The sequence below is a fragment of the Hyperolius riggenbachi genome, chromosome 9, assembly GCF_040937935.1.
Source record: "Hyperolius riggenbachi isolate aHypRig1 chromosome 9, aHypRig1.pri, whole genome shotgun sequence".
Taxonomy (NCBI): domain Eukaryota; kingdom Metazoa; phylum Chordata; class Amphibia; order Anura; family Hyperoliidae; genus Hyperolius; species Hyperolius riggenbachi.
In genome coordinates this window covers 88,461,134-88,485,797 of record NC_090654.1, presented here as the reverse complement: position 1 = coordinate 88,485,797, position 24,664 = coordinate 88,461,134, and the positions used below count along the sequence as shown (strand labels likewise).

At 48.2% G+C, this 24,664-nt stretch overlaps 1 protein-coding gene across 8 annotated transcripts in view; it reads left to right on the top strand.

The window, feature by feature from the left end:
- The window catches only part of LOC137532545 (inter-alpha-trypsin inhibitor heavy chain H4-like), a 250,307-nt gene that overhangs the window by 169,521 nt on the left and 56,122 nt on the right, over positions 1 to 24,664 (top strand). For all 8 annotated transcript variants that reach the window (XM_068253163.1, XM_068253162.1, XM_068253164.1 and 5 more), the window contains 2 exons: positions 14,675 to 14,815; positions 24,011 to 24,163. In XM_068253163.1, coding sequence (XP_068109264.1) covers positions 14,675 to 14,815; positions 24,011 to 24,163 — 294 coding nt within the window. The remainder of the gene's footprint in view (positions 1 to 14,674; positions 14,816 to 24,010; positions 24,164 to 24,664) is intronic.

The window sequence follows — 24,664 nt, the reverse complement described above, 5'->3', positions numbered from 1 at the left end:
ACCTACCTAGCTAGCCTATACAGGTGGCAACTATACTGGTTACCTGTATTGCAGGCACCTACCTAAATAACCTATACTGGGGGCACCTACCTATCTAACCTATGCTGGGGGCAACTATTCTGGCTACCTATATTAGAGGCACCCACCTAGCTACCCTTTACTGGGGCACCTACCTATTTAACTTATACCGGGGGCGCCTGCCTATCTAACCTATACTGCGGGCAACTATACTGGCTACTGTGAGAATCCGCTCAGCTGCCTGCGCAGGCAGGCAGCCTTTTGACCATTGTTTAGGTTTGCATGCTGTAGGACTCTGGAACAGAGACCTGTCTTTCCATTGCAAGTTCTGGTCTGTTCTCTTGCTGGGGAATTTGCATACATTCGTTATGCAAATCCCCTACCTGCCTTCTTTGATGACTGGCACTATAAGAGCTTTATGTTTCCCAGAAGGCTTGGCTGGTCATTTCCCTTCCATGGTCTGTTCCTGATGGACACTGCTGGAGTGTTAGCCGTTGCTATCTAGTATAGTTAATTCCTGGGGGTTGCTTTAGGCTCCCCTTCTAGCCCAGTCAGGTTGTATTATCTGTTTGTATGTTCTGTTGCCATTGTCCTGTCCCAACGGTGGTTGACAGGAAATGGTTCTGATCTCTGTTCTTGGAGTATAGCTGGTGCAGTGGTTGCTACCAGCTATCTCTTCTGTTCTGTCTTCTGGGATCGCGCTAGCCACTTTTCGCTAGCGCTGGGGATCCTTCTGTTCTGTCTCCTGGGATCGCGCTAGCCACTTTTCGCTAGCGCTGGGGATCCTTCTGTTCTGTCTTCTGGGATCGCGCAAGCTACTTTCCGCTAGCGCTGTGGATCCTTTTGTTCTGCTACTCTGTACCTGGATCGCGCTAGCCACTTTTCGCTAGTGCTGTGGATCCTATCTCTCGCTTGTCCCTGTTTTCGTGTGTCTGTCTTGTCTGCTACGCTTGCTGGAGGCTCGGTGAGGTAACCGTTAAGCAAGCGCTCGCGTCCTCTGTTTCATGTTTGTCTGTTAATGGTTAGGTAGGCGTGCTTGTCTCTATTGTGCTTATCACGTGGAGACCGCGCATAACTGCGTGCACTGTTGCGAATGAGTGCGGTGTTCGCGGTTAGCTAGCGTTTGTTATTTTCCGTATCTCCTCATTGTATTATTTGCTGTGCCTTTGCTACCCTTGTGCCCTGTTTTGCTCAGTCTTGTGTCTCTGTCGGCAATCGCCATTCTTGCGATTGCATTCCCACTTCGTTTCCGCCGTTGTGTGTTCACCGTCGCTGGGTGGCGACTAGTTTGGTGGACACACATTGATTCTGTACCTTTGCTCTGTTTCTTGTGGGCTATCCAGCCCTGCCTGATCGTACCTTGTCCTGGATCTGTACAATTCCCGTCTGGCATCTGTGGCTGTGCAGCGACTGTGTTCGCCTGCACTCCACAGCGCCATCTGCCGGAGGGAATTGCCCTCTGCGGGTGCATAGCACCTAGCCTGGGTGTCCTCAAATATACGCTTGTGGAGGAAATCCGCCGCGTCAGCGCACGTCTGGTGCACTGACCGCGAATACGATTCCACAATCGTTACAGCTACCTATACTGGAGGCACCTACCTGGCTAACCCATAGCGGGGGCAACTATACTGGCTCACCTATGCCTGGCTACCTATACTGGGGTACCTATTCTTGGCTACCTATACTGGGGGGACCTATACTAAGACCTGGCTAACCTATACTGCGGGCACCCATACCTTGCTCGGTGAAGGGGGGGGGCACAATTTTTACACCATCGCCCTGGGTGCATTTTAACCTAGAAACTGCACTGGCTATATACCAAGGAGTAACATCCAGGCAATACTCTTTATATAAATTACCCCTTGGTTATCCTCCCAGGTACTTAAATAGTACAGGCAAAATGGCCCCCATGGAAATTTGAGTGCAGAAAATAGCCGCTAGTAGAATATTAATAAAATTATCAATATTCCACTATTGGGCACTGGTAATTCTGATATTTTACTATCATTAACCTAATCCTCACATGAGCCCTCCCTCTACCAATACCTAGCCCCCTAACCAGTGCCCCCACCCATGCGTAAACCTAATTGAACCCCTCCACCAATTACCTTATTTTCACTACAATTTCTCTTAAACATTCACAAATAGAATTTATTTATATTGATAAATAGTTTTTATTTTAAACACCAGTGTATTTAGGCCAACCCATCACATTTTTTATTGCGCACTGGATACCAGTTAGGTTTGTTGAGTTTTAAAGAGAACCCGAGGTGGGGTTCTGACAATGCTAGCTGCACACAGAGGCTGGGACTGCCTATGCAGCCCAGCCTCTGTTGCTATCCCAATCCCCCCTAAGCCCCCCCTGCGCTCTGCTATGCCCCATAAATCACAGCCACGCTGTCGACACGCAGCGTGTAACAGCGGGCTGTGTTTACCTCTATAATGTCAGTCTGCTGCTCCCTCCGCCTCCTGCATAGCTCTGGTCCCCGCCCACGTCCCTTCCCTCCCCGCTGATTGGAGGGAAGGGACGCGGGCGGGGACCGGAGCTATGCAGGAGGCGGGGGAGCAGCCGAGACTGACACTACAGAGGTAAACACAGCCCGCACAGCGCGGTTGTGATGTATGGGGGATAGCAGAGCGCAGGGGGAACTTAACCTCCCTGGCGGTTTGTTAAAATCCGCCAGGGGGCAGCAAATCCCTTTTTAAAAAAAATTTTTTTTTTTTTCATGTAGCGAGACAATGTCTTGCTACATGATAGCCGCTGCTGAGCGGCATCCCCCAGCCCCTCCGATCGCCGCCGGCGAACGGAGATCAAGAGATCCCGTTCAAAGAACGGGATCTCTTGGAGGGCTTCCCCCGTCGCCATGGCGACGGGGCGGGATGACGTCACCGACGTCATCGACGTCGTGACGTCAAAGGGGAATCCGATCCACCCCACGGCGCTGCCTGGCACTGATTGGCCAGGCAGCGCACGGGGTCTGGGGGGGGGGGGGTGCGGCTGCGGCGACGGGTATAGCGGCTGATCGGCGGGCAGCGGCGGCGATCGGAGGTTACACGCAACTAGCAAAGTGCTAGCTGCGTGTAACAAAAAAAAAATTATGCAAATCGGCCCAGCGGGGCCTGAGCGGTGCCTCCCGGCGGCATAGCCCGAGCTCAGCTCGGGCTTACCGCCAGGGAGGTTAAGGGGGATCTGGATAGCAACAGAGGCTGGGCTGTATAGGCAGACCCAGCCTCTGTGTAGATAGCATTGTCAGAACCCCACCTCGGGTTCTCTTTAAGCCCCATCTACACCATACAATTTTTTGTCCGATTTTAGTCATTGATTCGATTCGATTCAATCTGACATGTCCGATCAGGATTTGATTTGATTCGATTCAATTTGCCATTGCAAAACAATGGTGTAACAAACACTGGAGAAGCAGCCGCGGTGAACAGTGCTACCACCGCAGCTGCCTCCAGTTCCCTGTCTAGAAGTGTATCCGTGCCTCAGGCGTCTAGCATGCCGAGGACGGGTCTGTCAGTTGCACATAGGGTTGCCTTGTCGCGTGCGCGCGCACAGACAGGACCTTTATGCGGGGAGGAGGTGCGTCAGCTGACCGGCCGGTCGGCTGACATCAGAGGAGACGCTCGCTGCTCCTCATTGGTTGATAGGAGGGGGCGTGCCAGAAGGGTCTCCTCTGCTTCATAAGCCTAGCTGATTCACTCTCAACTTGTCTGCTGTTGTGAATACTTGGTGTTAGCGCTCAGACCCTTAGATAGTTCCGGTGTGCTTTGATCCAGGAGGAAACCGGGTATTTCACACAAGATAGGAATTGTTTGATAGCCTTAAAGATTATTACATTACTGTGTTATTATTTGTGTATGACTCTGGCTCGTTCTGACTACTCTCCTGCTCATTGATTCTGTACCTCTGCCCATCTGACCTTGCTGCCGACTCTGCCTGTTAATATCTTCCTGTCTCCGCCTTCCGATTTTGTACTGCATCTGTCTGTCTGTTGCCAAACCCGATCTGTCTGACCACTCTACTCTCACCAGAGGGCCCTTGACTCTGGTGAGGGGCGCTGTACTGTTAGTGCCCACCAGCTCCTCTGGTAAAGTATTGCTAAACCTATCAGTACTACTGTTGCACCAATCACTCATTGCTATTTGTTGTCACATCAGCTTCTGATATACCAGTATTATAGGTGAATCTGCAGATCACCATACAATCAGGTATATATCTGCATTATAGGTGATACTGCAGATCATCTAATAATCAGAATTCTGTCCTTTGCTGACACAAATCGTTACAAATGGCAAATTGAATCGAATCGAATCCCGATCGGACATGTCCAATTGAATCGAATTGAATGGGGGGCCAGAGTATACATAAAATGTAGAGAAGATTACATTGAGCCTAGGTAGTGTAAACTATTACCTGTTAACATATACAGCCCTTCTGTCTCCCAATTTACCATATCCGATAGTATTCCCCCAACACAGCATGTGCAGATAGTATGTCCTGCAACACAGAGGAGAACTCCTCCGGAGGAGAAGCAGCCATTCATGTGGCGCCCAAAGAACATCTTTGCTACAGACAGTGAAGCATACCCAGGTGACAACCTGCATCCATGTGGATGGGTGGTGTGACAGACCGCAAGGCCGGTCTGCGGATGGGGTCAATCGATCAGCGTCAGAAATCCTCTCAAACGGTCATTTTGTTCGTCACGAAGGGTAACCCGACTTCGCAATTTTGATGAACCGACTCGCGGAGGGAGCGTTCGGATGCCAATGGATTCACCACACACAAACAATTCAAAGATCTGCCACCAAGCGGGTTACACAGCCCGCTACTGTAATTATACTAGGACTTCGAGAACGCTCTATTAACCCTTAGCAGTATGCAGGAACCTGGGTCAGATCGTTATATCTGGGCCGGATTCTTGCATACGGGTTATAAAGGCACACCTAAACACAGGGTAGCGATTTCAGGAGAATAGGTACGATTGTGTATGTTCAGCAACAGGTCATAACCGCTAAACAGTTTTTAAAACGTTTAATAACAAAATTGCATTACATACAGTTATATACACTAATTAACATATACACACAGAGCTTAAAAATAAAAAGGAATAAAATCAGAAAATTCTTACTTAATTAGCTGAACAGTCCGTTTGAAGAATGAAGAAGAAGAGTCCAGTTTTAAAAGTAGGCATTAATGTTAATAGTCCTTGAACACAGCAGGCATTGGCTCTCCTTAAACGCCTGCCTGGACTTGCCTGGTCGATGGAATTTGGAGAACTGGGCAGGTTTGGTCCCGCCCCACTTTTATAGGACCTGAGTTTTGGGGCTGTCACTACCTGGAAAGTAGGTGTGTTTAAGGCAAGGTTATCTCCTGGCAGCAAGGTTGCCACCTCCAGACTCAAGAAATGTTCCAATTATTAATAATCTGTGTGACTCCGCCCCAGATTGGCGCATCGCAAATCCGAGACTATATTCATAAGCGGCCAGCGACCCTGTATTAAACGAGGCTATACATGCCTATTCTATTGCATTCGCTGTACGCAGGCCGGATAAAGTGGTTTCTCTACTGATTCCTGATAGCTAGAAAATTGTAATTCAGGTGAATGATAGAACTGATTTCTAGGTATCAGAAAATGTCATTTTTGTATTGCTGTGCCAAACCTATTTTGAATTATTAATAAATTAAAGTTCTCTTTGTTTGAGTCTAGTGTTGGGCGAACACCTAGATGTTCGGGTTCGCTAACGTTCGCCGAACATCGCCGCGATGTTCGGGTGTTCGCGCCGAACTCCGAACATAATGGAAGTCAATTGGGACCCGAACTTTCGTGCTTTGTAAAGCTTCCTTACATGCTACATACCCAAAATTTGCAGGGTATGTGCACCTTGGGAGTGGGTACAAGAGGAAAAAAAATATTTGAAAAAGAGCTTATAGTTTTTGAGGAAATTGATTGTAAAGTTTCAAAGGAAAAACTGTCTTTTAAATGTGGAAAATGTCATGTTTCTTTGCACATGCAGTCATAAATGTAATACAGAGAAGAGGTTCCAGGAAAAGGGACCGGTAACGCTAACCCAGCACCAGCAGCAGCACACGTGATGAAACAGGAGGAGGAGGCGCAGGAGGAGAAGGCCACGCTTTTTGAGACACAACAACCCAGGCCTTGCATGAGGACAAGAAGCGTGCGGATAGCATGCTTTTTACCGCCATGCAGTCATAAATGTAATAAAGATGAAAGGTTCCATAAACAGGGACCGGCAACGCTAACCCAGCAGCAGCAGCAGCAGCACACTTGATGGAACAGGAGGAGGCGCAGGAGGAGAAGGCCACGCTTTGAGACACAACAACCCAGGCCTTGCATGAGGACAAGAAGCGTGCGGATAGCATGCTTTTTACCGCCATGCAGTCATAAATGTAATAAAGATGAGAGGTTCCATAAACAGGGTCCGTCAACGCTAACCCAGCAGCAGCAGACGTGATGGAACAGGAGGAGGCGCAGGAGGAGAAGGCCATGCTTTGAGACACAACAACCCAGGCCTTGCAGGAGGACAAGAAGCGTGCGGATAGCATGCTTTGTACCGCCATGCAGTCATAAATGTTATAAAGATAAGAGGTTCAATAAACAGGGACCGGGCGGCAACGCTAACCCAGCAGCAGCAGACGTGATGGAACAGGAGGAGGCGCAGGAGGAGAAGGCCACGCTTTGAGACACAACAACCCAGGCCTTGCATGAGGACAAAAAGCGTGCGGATATAGCAATGCTTTTTGCCGCCATGCAGTCATAAATGTAATAAAGATGAGAGGTTCAATAAACAGGGACCAGCAACGCTAACCCATCACAGATGGTCATTGTTCATGTTACTTGGTTGGGGTCCGGGAGTGTTGCATAGTCGTTTCCAATCCAGGATTGATTCATTTTAATTTGAGTCAGACGGTCTGCATTTTCTGTGGAGAGGCGGATACGCCGATCTGTGACGATGCCTCCAGCAGCACTGAAACAGCGTTCCGACATAACGCTGGCTGCCGGGCAAGCCAGCACCTCTATTGCGTACATTGCCAGTTCGTGCCAGGTGTCTAGCTTCGATACCCAATAGTTGAATGGTGCAGATGGATTGTTCAACACAGCTACGCCATCTGACATGTAGTCCTTGACCATCTTCTCCAGGCGATCGGTGTTGGAGGTGGATCTGCACGCTTGCTGTTCTGTGGGCTGCTGCTGCATGGGTGTCAGAAAATTTTCCCACTCCAAGGACACTGCCGATACCATTCCCTTTTGGGCACTAGCTGCGGCTTGTGTTGTTTGCTGCCCTCCTGGTCGTCCTGGGTTTGCGGAAGTCAGTCTGTCGGCGTACAACTGGCTAGAGGAGGGGGAGGATGTCAATCTCCTCTCTAAAGTCTCCACAAGGGCCTGCTGGTATTCTTCCATTTTGACCTGTCTGACTCTTTCTTCAAGCAGTTTTGGAACATTGTGTTTGTACCGTGGATCCAGAAGTGTATAAACCCGGTAATTGGTGTTGTCCAGAATTCGCACAATGCGTGGGTCACGTTCAATGCAGTCTAGCATGAATTGAGCCATGTGTGCCAGAGTCCTGCCAGAATCCTCATCATCCTCTTGTGAGCATTGTGATAGTTGTTGTGATGCATCATAGTCGTCACCTTCTTCCTGGTCTGCTTCTGCTGACCGTTCGCGCTGAATTGTGGAAGTCCAACGTGCACCGCTCTGGCCCTCGTCAGTGGTGGCAGGAAATTCCTGCTCCAACTCCAGCTGTTCCTCCTCCTCTTCTTCGTCATAGCTGCTGGGGCCAGCGTTTCCTGAGGCGGATGGCCTGATGTTGGTACTATCACGCTGATCGTTTTCTCCTTCAGATTCCCCCAGTTGCATCATGACAGCTGTTTCCTTGATTTTCAACATTGACCTCTTCAGTAAACACAGCAGTGGTATGGTAAGGCTGACTGAAGAGTTGTCACTGCTCACAAGCAACGTGGACTGCTCAAAATTTTGGAGGACTTGGCAGAGGTCCAACATGTTGGCCCAATCGGATCCACAGAAGCTTGGCAGCTGTCCGGATGCGCCTCGGTAGTGCGCCGTCATGTACTGGACCACTGCACTCTTCTGCTCGCAAAAGCGGGCTAGCATGTGCAGCGTAGAATTCCAGCGCGTAGGGACATCACACAGCAAGCGATGGTGGGGGAGATTGAAGCGCTCCTGCATCTTGGCGAGTGCTCCCGAAGCAGTACTGGAATTTCTACAATGTTTGGCCACTCGTCGCACCTTCAACAGAAGATCGGCCACGCCTGGGTATGTCCTCAGGAACCGCTGAACTACTAGGTTCATCACGTGCGCCAGGCAAGGGATGTGTGTCAGCTTAGCCAACCTTAAAGCGCGAATGAGATTACTCCCATTATCACACACAACCATGCCCGGTTTCAGGTCCAGCGGTGCCAGCCACAAATCCGTCTGTTCCTTTATTCCCCTCCAAATTTCCTCCCCTGTGTGCTGCTTATCCCCAAGGCAGATCAGCTTCAGCAACGCTTGCTGACGCATGCCAACAGCTGTGCTGCACTGCTTCCACGATCCTACTGCTGCTGGTGCTGGGTTAGCGTTTCTGGATGAGGTACAGCTTTGAGATGCGTTGGAGGAGAAGGAGTCAGAGAGGTAGGTGCTGCTGTTGTTATCCAGTGGGAGGGATGGCGGTGCAGCTGTTTGCGGCGTGGGCAACACCCGCGCCGTAGCAGGTGAGGAATCGCTGCCAGGCTCCACAAGGTTCACCCAGTGCGCGGTAAGGGAGATGTATCGACCCTGGCCGAACGCACTCGTCCAGGTGTCAGTGGTGAGGTGAACCTTGCAGGGAACGGCATTCTTCAAGCTTCGGGTTATTTTGCTGACCACGTGCTCATGCAACTCAGGCACTGCAGAGCGCGCAAAGTGGTAGCGGCTGGAAACCACGTAACGTGGGATGGCCACTGACATCATGCCCTTGAAGCTGTTTGTCTCCACCACTCGATATGGCAGCATTTCGCAGGCCAGAAGCTTGGCTATGCTGGCTGTTAGTGCCACGGCCCGGGGGTCATTTGCTGGCAATTTCCTCTTGCGATCAAACATCTCCGAGACAGACAACTGAATCATAGGGCTGCACACTGAAGGGCTGTTAGTTGTTGTGTTTGATGAACACTGGGAGACCTCAAGAGCACTACTCCGGAAAGTGACAGTGTCAGCGTCTGATGTTTGTGAATGTTGTGAACCACGCAATGGCTGGGCTACTGCTGCTGCTGAGGCGGGTCTGGTGGTGAGTCTGGTGACCCCAAGGGAGGCAGTGTTGCTGGTACCCTGTCCTGCCGCGTTTGCCCACAGAGTGGGATGTTTGGATAGCATGTGGCGGCTCATGCTGGTGGTGGAGAGGTTGTTAATACTTTTCCCCCTGCTCAGGCAGGTCTTGCACACCTTGCAAATCGCCATAGTACCATCCTCAGTGCAGTCTTCAAAGAAAGCCCAGACTTTGGAGCACCTGCCTTGCTGGCGATTTCTGTTTGCGCCTCTTTTGCCTCTCACTTGAACTTCCACGCTTGTGGTGCCTGAAATTGCGCGCCGCCTACCTTGTGGCACCAGGCGAACTCGTGCAGCAGTGGGTTCTTCAACAGACTCATCTGTGCTGCTGCTACGACGGCGATGTTCTCGTTCACAAACAAAATCTGGGTCTATGTCCACATTGTCCATACCCTCCTCTTCCATCTCCTCAAACTCGTCATATGTCATTGTGGGGGGCCGCCGCCGTGGAGTAGAGCTCCCCAGAACAACCTCTGCGCAGCTCACTCCAACGTCGTCTTCCAGATCTTGTCGGCCGACCTCCTGCAATTGCAACCCCTCCTGCCCAACTTGCTCTGGGATTTGGGTTTCAAAGTCCTCGGACTCGCCTTGCATTTCAGTGCGCGGTGCATTTCCCACAGTTAATGGTTGTGAATCCGGGCACAACATTTCTGGCTGTTCCTCCATTGACCTTTCAAAGGTGGAAGTTTGTTGGGCTGGGAATAGCTCCTGCGAATACCCCATTGTGTCCTGAGGTAATTCATCGGACTTGTTATCTGGCAGTTGTGTGCGTGGTGTCGCTGCCGGTTGTGTCAGCTTTGTGCCCACTGGCTCCTTGTAACTGGCTGAGGACTCGGACCTCGTGCGTGATGTGCTGGTGCTGCTTAACCCACTGCTGGACGCTTGAGAGGTCATCCAAGTAATTATCTGGTCCTGTTCTTTTGGATTTGTGAGGGTTGTTGTCCTGGACAACATGGGCGGTATTGAGTGGGTTTTCTTGGGTGCTCCCCTGTGGCCTGTACGTGAACCGTCAGGGGAAACACCTCTTCCCTTGCCCCTCCCTCTTCACCGGATTTCTTCCTCATTTCACTTATCCTTAAAGTACACGCTGACTGGCAGCAGTACAGTGGCAGTACCGAAATGCTATACAGTGGTGGGTGAGCGGTGTACCACTATTCCCAGCAGCAACACAGAGCACAATGCTATACAGTGGTGGGTGAGCGGTGTACCACTATTCCCAGCAGCGACACAGAGCACAATGCTATACAGTGGCGGGTGAGCGGTGTACTACTGTTCCCAGCAGACACAGAGTGGCAGTAAACACAATGCTATATAGTGTGGCTGAGCAAGGTACACAGAGTGGCAGTAAACACAATGCTATATAGTGTGGCTGAGCGAGCGGTGTACTGCTGTTCCCAGCAGACACAGAGTGGCAGTAAACACAATGCTATATAGTGTGCTGGGTGGGTAAGCGGTGTACACAGAGTGGCAGTAAACACAATGCTATATAGTGTGGCTGAGCGAGCGGTGTACTACTGTTCCCAGCAGACACAGAGTGGCAGTAAACACAATGCTATATAGTGTGGCTGAGCGAGCGGTGTACTGCTGTTCCCAGCAGACACAGAGTGGCAGTAAACACAATGCTATATAGTGTGGCTGAGCGAGCGGTGTAGTACTGTTCCCAGCAGACACAGAGTGGCAGTAAACACAATGCTATATAGTGTGGCTGAGTGAGGTACACAGAGTGGCAGTAAACACAATGCTATATAGTGTGGCTGAGCGAGCGGTGTACTACTATTCCCAGCAGACACAAAGTGGCAGTAAACACAATGCTATATAGTGTGGCTGAGCGAGGTACACAGAGTGGCAGTAAACAGAATGCTATATAGTGTGGCTGAGTGAGCGGTGTACTACTATTCCCAGCAGACACAGAGTGGCAGTAAACAGAATGCTATATAGTGTGGCTGAGCGAGGTACACAGAGTGGCAGTAAACACAATGCTATATAGCGGGGGTGCTCAATAGGTCGATCGCGATCTACCGGTAGATCGCGACCGCCTATTTGGTAGGCCGCGTCTTGACAAATATCGCGGCCTTTTGTGTTGTTTGATACACCAGCCGCGCATTGTAACTAATCAGCCGCGGCTGTCAGAAAATGGCTGCGGCTGTCAGAAAATGCTTCCCAGCACACTGAGGGGAGAGGCGCGGCTTACAGCACAGAGGTGTGGCTGAAGGGGAGAGGAGCCAATTGCGAGCTTCTCCTCTCCCTCCTCTCTGATGGGCAGGAGTTGTGACCACCCCCCCTCCAGGTCCCGCGGGTCTTACAATCACGCGCCGAGGCCGACACCTGACCGCCATCTTGTCTTGTGAGATGCGCCGGAGAGGCTTTGAGGTGGGCACATTACGTGGTGGGTCGATTGTGGTCGGATCGTTTGCTGTTGAGGTCGGGTCGGTCGCTGTTGAGGTCGAGTGGATTCTTACTGCGGGGTAGTGGTATGTGCAGGGGGAAGGGGATTTAGTGTTTTAATATTAGAAGCCATGTGCTGTGTGTGGGGGGGGGGGGGGGGGAGAACGATCGTTTTGGGGGGGGTTAGTGGGGTTAAGTGCTAGTGGGGTTAAGTTTATAAATGTGGGTACCTGTGTATCTGTGTGTGGGGGGGGGAGATACTGTGTGCATCTGCTGCCAAATATACTGGGGTGGGGAGGTGGGCTTTCATGTCACACTGTGTGTGTGTGTGTGTGTGGGGGGGGGGGAATACTGTGTGCATCTGCTGCCAAATATAGGCCCCTATACCTGGCTAAGCTACACTGAGGGCTCCTATACTTGGCTAAGCTACACTGAGGGCCCATATACCTGGCTAAGCTACACTGAGGGCTCCTATACCTGGCTAAGCTACACTGAGGGCCCCTATACTTGTCTAAGCTACACTGAGGGCCCCTATACTTGGCTAAGCTACACTGAGGGCCCCTATACCTGGCTAAGCTACACTGAGGGCTCCTATACTTGGCTAAGCTACACTGAGGGCCCATATACCTGGCTAAGCTACACTGAGGACTCCTATACCTGGCTAAGCTACACTGAGGGCCCCTATACCTGGCTAAGCTACACTGAGGGCTCCTATACTTGGCTAAGCTACACTGAGGGCCCCTATACCTGGCTAAGCTACACTGAGGGCTCCTATACTTGGCTAAGCTACACTGAGGGCCCATATACCTGGCTAAGCTACACTGAGGGCTCCTATACCTGGCTAAGCTACACTGAGGGCCCCTATACTTGGCTAAGCTTCACTGAGGGCCCCTATACTTGGCTAAGCTACACTGAGGGCCCCTATACCTGGCTAAGCTACACTGAGGGCTCCTATACCTGCCTAAGCTACACTGAGGGCCCCTATACTTGGCTAAGCTACACTGAGGGCTCCTATACCTGGCTAAGCTACACTGAGGGCTCCTATACCTGGCTAAGCTACACTGAGGGCTCCTATATCTGGCTAAGCTACACTGAGGGCCCCTATACTCGGCTAAGCTACACTGAGGGCTCCTATACTTGGCTAAGCTACACTGAGGGCCCCTATACCTGGCTAAGCTACACTGAGGGCTCCTATACTTGGCTAAGCTACACTGAGGGCCCATATACCTGGCTAAGCTACACTGAGGGCTCCTATACCTGGCTAAGCTACACTGAGGGCCCCTATACCTGGATAAGCTACACTGGGGGCCCCTATACCTGGCTAACCTACACTGGGGGCCCAAATGCCAGGCTAACCTACACTGGGGGCCCATATGCCTGGCTAACCTACACTGGGGCCCATATGCCTGGCTAACCTACACTGGGGCCCATATGCCTGGCTAACCTACACTGGGGGCCCATATGCCTGGCTAACCTACACTGGGGGCCCATATGCCTGGCTAACCTACACTGGGGGCCCATATGCCTGGCTAACCTACACTGGGGGCCCATATGCCTGGCTAACCTACACTGGGGGCCCATATGCCTGGCTAACCTACACTGGGGGCCCATATACCTGGCTAACCTTGGATGGGGGCCCATATACCTGGCTAACCTATACTGAGGGCCCATATACCTGGCTAACCTATACTGAGGGCACGTAACCTATGCTGCAGGCACATACACCTGGCTAACCTACATCGGGGGGGGGGGGGGGGGCGTGCTTAGCATTTGGGACGTTGGTAGATCTCCTGGCCTCGGCAAATTTTAAAGTAGCTCGCGAGCCGAAAAAGTGTGGGCACCCCTGCTATATAGTGTGGCTGAGCGAGCGGTGTACTACTATTCCCAGCAGACACAGAGTGGCAGTAAACACAATGCTATATAGTGTGGCTGAGCGAGGTACACTGAGTGGCAGTAAACACAATGCTATATAGTGTGGCTGAGCGAGCGGTGTACTACTCTTCCCAGCAGCGACACAATGACTGGGGGGACCCTGGCTAGCGTGGCTGAAGCGCGAACTACCCTGCCTGCCTACCCAAAGCTAAACCCACAGACAAATGGCGGAGATATGACGTGGTTCGGGTATTTATTTACCCAAACCACGTGACAGTTCGGCCAATCAGAGCGCGTTTGGGTCTGAACCACGTGACCCGTTCGGCCAATCACAGCGCTAGCCGAACGTTCGGGGAACGTTCGGCCATGCGCTCTTAGTTCGGCCATGTGGCCGAACGGTTTGGCCGAACACCATTAGGTGTTCGGCCGAACTCGAACATCACCCGAACAGGGTGATGTTCTGCAGAACCTGAACAGTGGCGAACACTGTTCGCCCAACACTATTTGAGTCTATGAGCTTGGAGGGAACTTTTATCTCAGCCAGTTTGAGCTGGCTTGGGGGAGATGGGCTGATTGTTATCTGCTGCTGCTGAAGCTATTCCATGGCCACCATTTGGTCCCAACTTGTAACACCTATGTCACCAGCTACGTGTGAAAAGCTGGAGGAGGTGGAGGGTGGTGAGGGGCTCTGCTGTCAGTGGAAGAGAGCAAAAGAAAGGTATTTTGTTTTATTCTACCCAGGACTGACAGTAATTGTGCAGGACCATACAAAAATCGTTGGCGATTGCGCACGACTTTCCGTAATGTTCGCCACATCTGGTGCCAACACTGCTATTCTATATGTGGGTCACAGATATTTAAAGATGCAGTGGACCACATTTAGAAGTAATAGATTTTGAGAGTGGGGGGCCAGTGAAAAAGCCTCAGGAGGCCACATTCGCCCCGCGGGCCTTAGTTTGAGGACCACTGCATTAGCAGAATGCAAACTAACCTCTACTGCCTGGCCTGCACAGTATCTATAATTGTCTAGTTATGTGTCGCAAGATTGCTTACACAACTGTTTGGTTTCTTTACAGCCAGCCGACCGGTCACAACAGACGTTTTGGTTGCCATAGGAGGCAAAATGACGTTAACCTGCAAAGTGGATGAGCATTATAATTCATCACTGCAGTGGTCCAACCCAGCTCAGAAGACCTTGTACTTTGGAGAGAAGAGAGGTAAGCCATGTATTTATGTACATAGAGGGTGAAGAGGTGCCCAAAATCACATAAAATTAGATTAAAAACACATAGAATAGAAATGGTAGAGGTGGTTTACCTCTTAATGACAATAAGATTATGGTGAAAAACACATTTTATTTGCATGGGCAGCACATTTCGTGTGTGCTCTCCCACTTTATCAGGCCAATGAAAGTGCCGTAATTGGTTAGCCTCAAAACTAGGCTAATCAATTGCGGCACTTTTTTTGCACTTTATTTCTTTCCACAGAAAAATTGCGCTATTGGGCTCCCGTCCTCTCAGTGTGTTTCCAAAGGTGTTCCTTACAGGGATGCTCGGATAGTAATTTTTAAAATCCGAATTCATCCGGATCCGGATAACCAGATATCTGGATCCGGTTCGGATATCCAAATCTGACCTTTTAGATATCCTTGTGAACGTGGATATCCGAACGCATTATCCGTGGATATCTGACCTATTCGGATATCCGGATAGACAAACTGGAAGTACCTTTTAAAATGCTTTAAAAACGTTTTTAACCTTTAACAAGGCGCTCCTCCCTCTCTCTCTCTGATTTTGTCTTCCAGGGATTTGTAGCCTGTCAAAAGCAAGCTCACATACATTGGCCAGTAATTGAACCCAGGTCAACTGCTTGGAAGGCAGCTATGCTCACCACTATACCACCATTGGCCAGGAATCAAGCCCAGAACAACTAACGTTACAGGCTGAAGCCAGCCATTTCACTCATCTCTTCAACTACAAGAAAGGCCCAGGAGTAGTCTTAGCTACCGTAATATCTATGTTATGGCAGGGCCCTTATTACACTTTCTCTTACAGGGCTATGGAAACTGTTTTGCCCATGGGATAAAGCGAGGTGCAAAAATGAAATCACGCCTAGCAGAGCATGGTTTCAATCCATCAACCTCTGGGTTATGGGTCCAGCACTTTGTTGTAGGAAAAAGTGGTGTTAAACTTCTTGGAGCAGACTTACTTCCTCCCTCCAAAAGACATCAGCATCATCCAGGGGGGCACATGATCTTTCTGATTCTGAAGTCTTGAATTGAAGCCTATAAGCAGTTTTACCATGTGTCCCACTGCTTTCATCTAGCAAATTAGGCAAATAAGCAAGCTCATTTTTCTCTTGAGTATGTCACAATGGTACAAGCTAGGCTGACTTCAGCATGTAGTGTTGGTGGTATAGTGGTGAGCATCACTGCCTTCAAAGCAGTTGACCTGGGTTCGATTCCTGGCCAATGTATGTGAGCTTGCTTTTGACATACTACAAATCCCTTGAAGGAGAGAGAGAGAGAGAGATAGTAGTAGTCCTTCTTTTTGCCACTGAACTAGTAATGTAATCGGATTCGGATATCTGGTAGAAATCCACGGATATCCGGGTCATGGGTGAAACTATCCGCAGATAGCTATCCGGATTTTAAAAAAAAATCTGTATTCCGAATCTGAATCGGATAGGTGAAAATAGTTCGGAGATCCGGGTTACCCGTATATCCGGAATCCGGATGAGCATCCCTGGTTCCTTATCCTGTTCCAAGTCAATGGGCTTGATTCAGAAAGCGGTGCTAACCGAGTTAGCACGCCTAAAGACTTTGGGCGTGTTAAGTAGGGTGCTAACTCGCGCGCAAAGTCACCTGTCACCTGCGAAACGCGTTGCACATTTGGAGTATCTAATAAATGTTACTGTGAACTATAGTAACGTTACACAGTCTGTTTTTTTCTACGAGGGAAGTCCACCAAACTTCCCCTTTGTAAACGGTTTTTAAACATTTTTATCCTCTAAGGCGCCTCTGTTCACCAATTTGTATTCAGTCTAGTCCACCCCAGGTGTAGGGATTTATCCCCGTTTTTCTTCCTATCTACAGAGAGCGACTTTTTAAACCTGAGTGGGGTCAGGTTCTAATTCTCCCCACCTGCCTTGCCAGTGGTTGTCTTTGTGGCGACCCATGTTTGTGAGCATAACATTGTGAATATTCAATCCAAATATTACACTATATTGGGCTCTCAGTTTTTCCTTTGTTCTTTACTTTAACCCATCTAGCAGTTAGGCAACATGATACCCAAATTGGAATGCTCATTCAGATTCCACAGCATTGAAAATTCAGAATTTCTGATCGACATTTGAAAAATGGAAATTGGAATTCTGTGGAAATCTGATTTATCGCAACTCTTGTAATTTTAGCCCAATCACAGAACTCAGAAGCATTGGACCAATCAGAGAATGCAGAATTTTTCTGGAAAATTTTAATTCATGAGCAATCTCACAAGACTGATTTCCACTGTATCCCATTTCCGTTTTTTTTTTTTTGTTTGTTTGTTTTTTTTAAGTTTTAGCATTCTCTGATTAAAAAAAATGACTATTGAAACACTCCTCAAAAAATCGAAAATCGGAAAAATTAGAAAATGAGATAATTGAAAATTCGGAAAATAGAAAATTGGAAATCAGAAAAACAAAAAAATCGGAAATGGGAATTTCCACGGAATCAGAAATCAGAATTTCCATCCATCCCTACCCCCAAATAACAAGTTAAAGAGGAATATAACCCAACATTTCAACTTTGCTCTGAAACATTACAGGATCTTCTCAAAAAATTAGCATATTGTGATAAAGTTCATTATTTTCTGTAATGTTCTGATAAACATTAGACTTTCATATATTTTAGATTCAAATACACACAACTGAAGTAGTTCAAGCCTTTTATTGTTTTAATATTGATGATTTTGGCATACAGCTCATGAAAACCCAAAATTCCTATCTCAAAAAATTAGCATATTCCATCAGACCAATAAAAGAAAAGTGTTTTTAAAACAAAAAAGTCAACCTTCAAATAATTATGTTCAGTTATGTACTCAATACTTGGTTGGGAATCCTTTTGCAGAAATGACTGCTTCAATGTGGCGTGGCATGGAGGCAATCAGCCTGTGGCACTGCTTAGGTGTTATGGAGGCCCAGGATGCTTCGATTGCAGCCTTAAGCTCATCCAGAGTGTTGGGTCTTGCATCTCTCAACTTTCTCTTCACAATATCCCACAGATTCTCTATGGGGTTTAGGTCAGGAGAGTTGGCAGGCCAATTGAGCACAGTAATACCATGGTCAGTAAACCATTTACCAGTGGTTTTGGCACTGTAAGCAGGTGCCAGGTCGTGCTGAAAAATGAAATCTTCATCTCCATAAAGCTTTCAGCAGATGAAAGCATGAAGTGCTCCAAAATCTCCTGATAGCTAGCTGCATTGACCCTGCCCTTGATAAAACACAGTGGACCAACACCAGCAGCTGACATGGCACCCCAGACCATCACTGACTGTGGGTACTTGACACTGGACTTCAGGCATTTTGACATTTCCCTCTCCCCAGTCTTCCTCCAGACTCTGGCACCTTGATTTCCGAATGACATGTAAAAGTTGCTTTCAAAAAAGTACTTTGGACCACTGAGCAACAGTCCAGTGCTGCTTCTCTGTAGCCCAGGTCAGGCGCTTCTGGCGCTGTTTCTAGTTCAAAAGTGGGTTCATGCTTCCATCTGCTGAAAAGCTTTATGGAGATGAAGATTTCATTTTTCAGCACGACCTGGCACCTGCTCACAGTGCCAAAACCACTGGTAAATGGTTTACTGACCATGGTATTACTGTGCTCAATTGGCCTGCCAACTCTCCTGACCTGAACCCCATAGAGAATCTGTGGGATATTGTGAAGAGAAAGTTGAGAGACGCAAGACCCAACACTCTTGATGAGCTAAAGGCCGCTATCGAAGCATCCTGGGCCTCCATAACACCTGAGCAGTGCCACAGGCTGATTAACTTCCATGCCACGCCGCATTGAAGCAGTCATTTCTGCAAAAGGATTCCCGACCAAGTATTGAGTGCATAGCTGAACATAATTATTTGAAGGTTGACTTTTTTTTGTTTTAAAAACACTTTTCTTTTATTGGTCAGATGAAATATGCTAATTTTTTGAGATAGGAATTTTGGGTTTTCATAAGCTGTATGCCAAAATCATCAATATTAAAACATTAAAAGGCTTGAACTACTTCAGTTGTGTGTATTTGAACGTCTAATGTTTATTAGTACATTACAGAAAATAATGAACTTTATCACAATATGCTATTTTTTGAGAAGATCCTGTATTTACAGCATATTATATGCAACCAGCATTTTTTTTTTTACTAGACCAGCATTGGAAGGGTTACAAACAGAGCTTTAAAGTTCCGTGGAGAGAAATGCAGACGCATCCGAAGTTAAGATAGACACATTTAAGTAAACACAATGTAACAAGTGGTGAATTTGACACACTCTGACTGTGCAGGAGCTCCTGGACACAGAGAGAGAGTGAGTCACATTCCTCACTTGTTACATTGTGTTTATTTAAATGTATCTATCTAATCTTCGGATGTGTCTGCATTTCTCTGCACGGAACTTTAAAGCTCTGTGTGTAACCCTTCCAATGCTGGTCTAGTAAAAAAAAATGCTGGTTGCATATAACATGCTGTAAATAATGTTTTAGAGCAAAGTTGAAATGCTGGGTTATATTCCGCTTTAAGTAGCATGAGAACCAGGAACTGTGACTGTACTGCAAAAACAAAACATCCTAACCTTACTCAGGTTCTATAATGCAAATCCATATGATTACTGAATAGTTACACAGTTAATTGGGTTGAAAAAAGACATACGTCCATCAATTTCAATCAGAAAATAAAGTACAACACCAGCTTGCTCCCTCACATATCCTAGTTGATCCAGAGGATGGCGAAAAACCCTTACAAGGCATGGTCCAATTAGCCCCAAAAGGGAAAAAAAATACTACCCGACTCCAGATGGCAATCAGATAACATCCCTCAATCAACACCACTGGGCATTTCCTAGTAATTATAGTCATGGATGTCTTTCAACGCAAGGAAAGCATCTAAGCCTCCTTTAACTGCAGATATAGAATTTGCTATAACTACTTCCTGTGGCAATGCATTCCACATATCACTTTTACTGTAAAGGATAAATAAAGGTAAGGTAAATAAAGGGTTAAAACGATTATGTCCCCTAGTAGTCCTTTGTTAAAGCCTAGGGACAAAAAACTCATCCGCCAAGGAACGATTTTAAACCAACCTTATCCTATATAATAATAGGCAACTGTCCCTGCGTACAGCAGGGACAGTTGTCTCTGTGTAGCCGGGTTCCATGCTTTTTGCTACTGCACATGTGCGGCGAGTGCACGTGTGCAGTACATGCAGCAGGGAAAAACACAGATCCTAGAGCCTGTTTTTGAACGGGCTTGGGTCTTGTAGTCTCTTATCTTTATATATAATAGGCTAAGTGCCTAAACCTTGGAGCAAGAAGAAGTAGCTCCCCGCCCCCAGGGCCAGTCTTAGACTTTTCGCCGCCCCCTCCCTCACCTGGGTCCCCCATCTGCGCTCCTCCTCCAGCTTAACTTTAGCAGCAGCCGCAGCTATTACTAAGACGCAGTGGGCGGGAATGACCCACCTCTTCCGCGTTCCAGCGTGCATTCCACTATCATCACTTCCTGCAATGCCGTCCGCTTACAATAAAGTGGGCGGCATTGCAGGAAGTGACGATAGTGGAACGCACGCTAGAACGAGGAAAAGGTGAGTCATCCCGCCAACTACCTCTTAGTAATAGCGGTGGCTGCTGCTAAAGTTAAGCTTGAGGAAGAGCGCACATGGGGGACCCAGGTGAGGGGGGGTCCGGCCCCCCTCCCCGCCGCAAACTTAAGCTACAGGGGGAGCACACATGGGGGACTCAGGTGATGGAGGGGGATCCGACCCTCTCCCCGCCGCAAACTTAAGCTTCAGGGGGAGCGCACATGGAGGACCCAGATGAGGGAGGGGAGGTCCGACCCCCCTCCTCACCGCAAACTTAAGCTACAGGAGGAGCGCACATGGGGGACCCAGGTGAGGGAGGGGGGTCCGACCCCCCTCCCCGCCGCAAACTTAAGCTACCCAGGTGAGGGAGGGGGGTACGACCCCCTTCCCTGCCGCAAACTCAAGCTACAGGGGGAGCGCACATGGGGGACCCAGGTGAGGGAGAGGGGGTCCGACCCCCCTCCCTGCCGCAAACTCAAACTGGAGGGGGAGCGCACATGGGGGACCCAGGTGAGGGGGGGGTTCGACCCCCCTCCCCACCACAAACTTAAGCTGGAGGGGGAGTGCACATGGAGATCCAGGTGAAGGAGGGGGGGTCTGACCGCCCTCCCCGCCACTGTGCCCAATACCCCCTTCCTGCCCGCTACCCCCTTATGCGGCGTATGCTACGCCGCGGGTTGGCTAGTAATCACTAAGTTTTGTATACATTCATTATTGCAAAATTAAAGCAATGTACTTCACATATAAAAGTCAGCATAATAAAAAAAAATGCTAAATGTATTACAGCCAAGCCTTTGCACATACAGCAATAACGAACTAATACTGTAGAAAGCCTCAGACCCCTTTCATACTATCACATTGCGTCGCATCGCGGTTACCTCCACCGCCACTCCTCCACCACTCCCGTGTCACAGTGGCCATTACGGTAATCTCAATGAGATTGGCCTCAGTACCCACGGTGTGACGCGGTGTGCTTTGGCGACACAGAGGGGACTCAGACTCTACAGTGCCTACCACTCAGTGCACCATTGCATTAGCGTCAACTGTGCTGCAACAATCTTTATAGGTTGTTGTGGTAGCGGTGAGGCAATTCGGTGACATACTTCCTGCACGTCACTGAGTGCGGGGGGGGGGGGGGGGGGGAGGGAGGAATTACTCTCTCAATGCAGTCTGTTGCAGCGTGTATAAAGTATGAAATGGTGCAGTCTTGCAGCGGACTTACCGTGTGTCTTTAATTTTTTTCTTTTTTTTTACCGTGTGTGACTTTAAACGTGCTTCTGGACAAATTATTTTTCTTGCAAGCCATTGTGGCAGTAATGTGTACACCTTATGCATCATCATAAGTGATGTATGTCTTATTTACCTAATGTATTTGGAATGATGAAGAAATCATTATCTGTGCTCCCATCTTGCTTTACTCTGATCCCTTCCGATCATGAATGCGGGCTAAACAATTTCCAACCATGCTCACTACAGGCTGTACACAGACATAGCCTCTAGTAGAGGAAATTGGATCATACATTATGATTTCCCACAATCCTCTGGACAGTGGACACTAGGCACAGAGGAGAGGCAAAGGCCCTTTCCTTGAGCAATATCCAGACAGGATGTAAATATGCGACACAAGTATACTTTATAAAGAAAACATATGCTGCAACGTTAATACAACTATTCATTTTATACTATTGATTTCACACATCCGATGTAGCTTTCGTTTATGAAAAATCTTAAGGTAAATACCTTTTTGAATTGACATAAAAAAATTATTTCACTTTCTGTAGAATACCTCCAGTTATAAAGTAATGCACACCTTATAATGCATCCTTTGACCCCAATATGTTAGTGGTATAACAAGAAAGGTGTGTATCCACCCACAGTGATAGCATGAAGGCTTTGGGGAAATCAATAAACTCTCCTGCAGGAACATGGCCGGATTTGTACTTCTTACCGCCCAAGGCCGACTATTACCAGCCGCCCCAACCGAAACCGTATCCTACCACCTCTCTCCACACACACACCCACCCAAACATTTTTGGGCCGCTGGTGTCCTCTATTGCGGCTAGTGCCGAGGTCTCTATGGCAATATGAAGTGAATCAATCATGTCACACGGGGAACTGGTCAATCAAGCGATCTACAGGTGATGGGCGTGGTGGGAGCCATCCACCACACACACGTAGTCAAAAGTGGCTCACAATTGGACATTGGGTGGGGTCAGCAACACGTAAAAGTGAGTCCTGTACCCACTGCTGTTTTCAGAGTAACAGCGCTGGCCAATCAATAATTAAGAAATGGGTACTGTGAGAGGCTGCCTTCTGTATTCTGTACTATTTGCTGGTGCTGTCCCTGGTCCTTTTATCCCCCACGCCAAGTGCGTGAGACCCGGCCTTCTGTAACTGCCTGCAGCTGCTGCTATGTCATTGGACAGACACTGTTCACAAACGTTTGGTTAACGGACTGCAGCTGCCTGTAGCACAGCACAGGCAGATGCCAGCTGGTACTAATAGTGCAATTATCCTGACACCTTTCATTTGTTTGGACACTTGCAAATAATGACCTGCAAATAATGCCCACTGTCTGCAGGCCGCCCCATGTTTATCTGGTGCCCTAGGCCATGGCCTATGTGGCCTTGCCAGAAATCCGGCCATGTGCAGGAACAACAAAACATATGCAAGCCACATAGTGATGACTTGAGCTGAATCGCCACAGTCAGTCTCTGTTTGAATGGCATTCTTGACATTTTGACTGCCTGAATGCATGTAATAAAATGCAGAGAAACTAAGCCATATTATCTAGGGGCAATGATCAATGCTAGGCTTACTCTCCTAAGCTGAAAAAGAACCATTGGTCACAACAAGACTAAAATTTACAATGCAAGTATTCAAAATGGCCTCTACATATACACCATGTTGATACAATACAACATGCATTCAATTAATCCTAAAGAGGAACTTGGCCGATTATACCACCTCTTTCTTGTTCTAGGGCACAGGTGTCAAACTCAAGGACCATGGGCCAGATCCAGCCTGCCTGGCTATTTTGTGTGGCCCGCGAGAGTTTCAAATGGGCATGATTGTCTCTCATATGGTCTGTGCTTATTTAAAGTGCACATTGCCATAAACCACATTTCCCACAATGCACTTTGATTTCGTAATCTGCAAAGTGATATTGCACTGTTAGAATTTTGTGTTTTTGCTTCAGTGTTTACCAATAACATCACCAACACTGTTTTGCGGATTGCTATGCTACAGCACAAGACATAAAACCAGCCATTGACTCACTGTCTAGAGCAGGGATGTCAAACCGGTCCTTCGAGGGCCGAGGTCCTCACACATTTTTGTTGCAGCTCAAATGAATTGATGGGTCTGAATCAGGAAAGGTGTGGTCCATCAGGTAGAACACATTCCTCTTTCTCAGTCCATCCTAAACTCTGGCATGGATCCGGCCCTCCAGGCCTGGAGTTCGACACCTGTGGTCTAGAGGAAAACTGCATCCGACGTCCAGCCAGAACAATTTAGTCCGCAACTTAGACTGTGTTTTAGATTTTGTCTTTGGATACATATATATGAAAATTGTGTTTCTTTACTCTTTCCGCAGTTCTCAAAGATAACAGAATCCAACTGGTTAAGTCAACACCCTCTGAGCTATCCATCAGTATTAGTAATGTAATGCTATCTGATGAGGGCGAGTACACCTGCTTTATGTTCACCATGCCCGTCAGGACAGCCAAAGCCATGGTGACTGTTCTTGGTATGTCTTGCTTTATTTTATTTTATTATCCAATGTGTGACAAATAAAGCCCAATGTCTTCAATGGATAAGATATGGTGCCATAATGAGGGTTCTTCATAGCCATGGTTCTCAGCACCATGTGAAAATCCCAGCTCAGACACAGCATCAATGTCCTTGATTCATCTCATGTCTGCACCTTTATGCAATTGGCATTTGGGAAATATGGTCTGGTTGGTGGTAAGCAAAATCCTCATACACTGCTTATATAGTAGCAGATACAATCAGGGGTGTAAGTAGAAATGGGCACTCTCTTTTGAGTTAGGTGTCAAAGTAAAACAAGACATCTCTGTTCATGGCATAAAACACTCTGTCGCACTCGCACAGTTGCCTCTCCCAGTACAGTAGGTGTAGTATATCCTTTCACTGTCCTCAGGATGTCTCCCTTGCCTCTTGTATAGATGTTAATACTCCACAGTTATGCAAGGCATGTATGGAGACTAAAAGAGAAAGGGGACTCCCT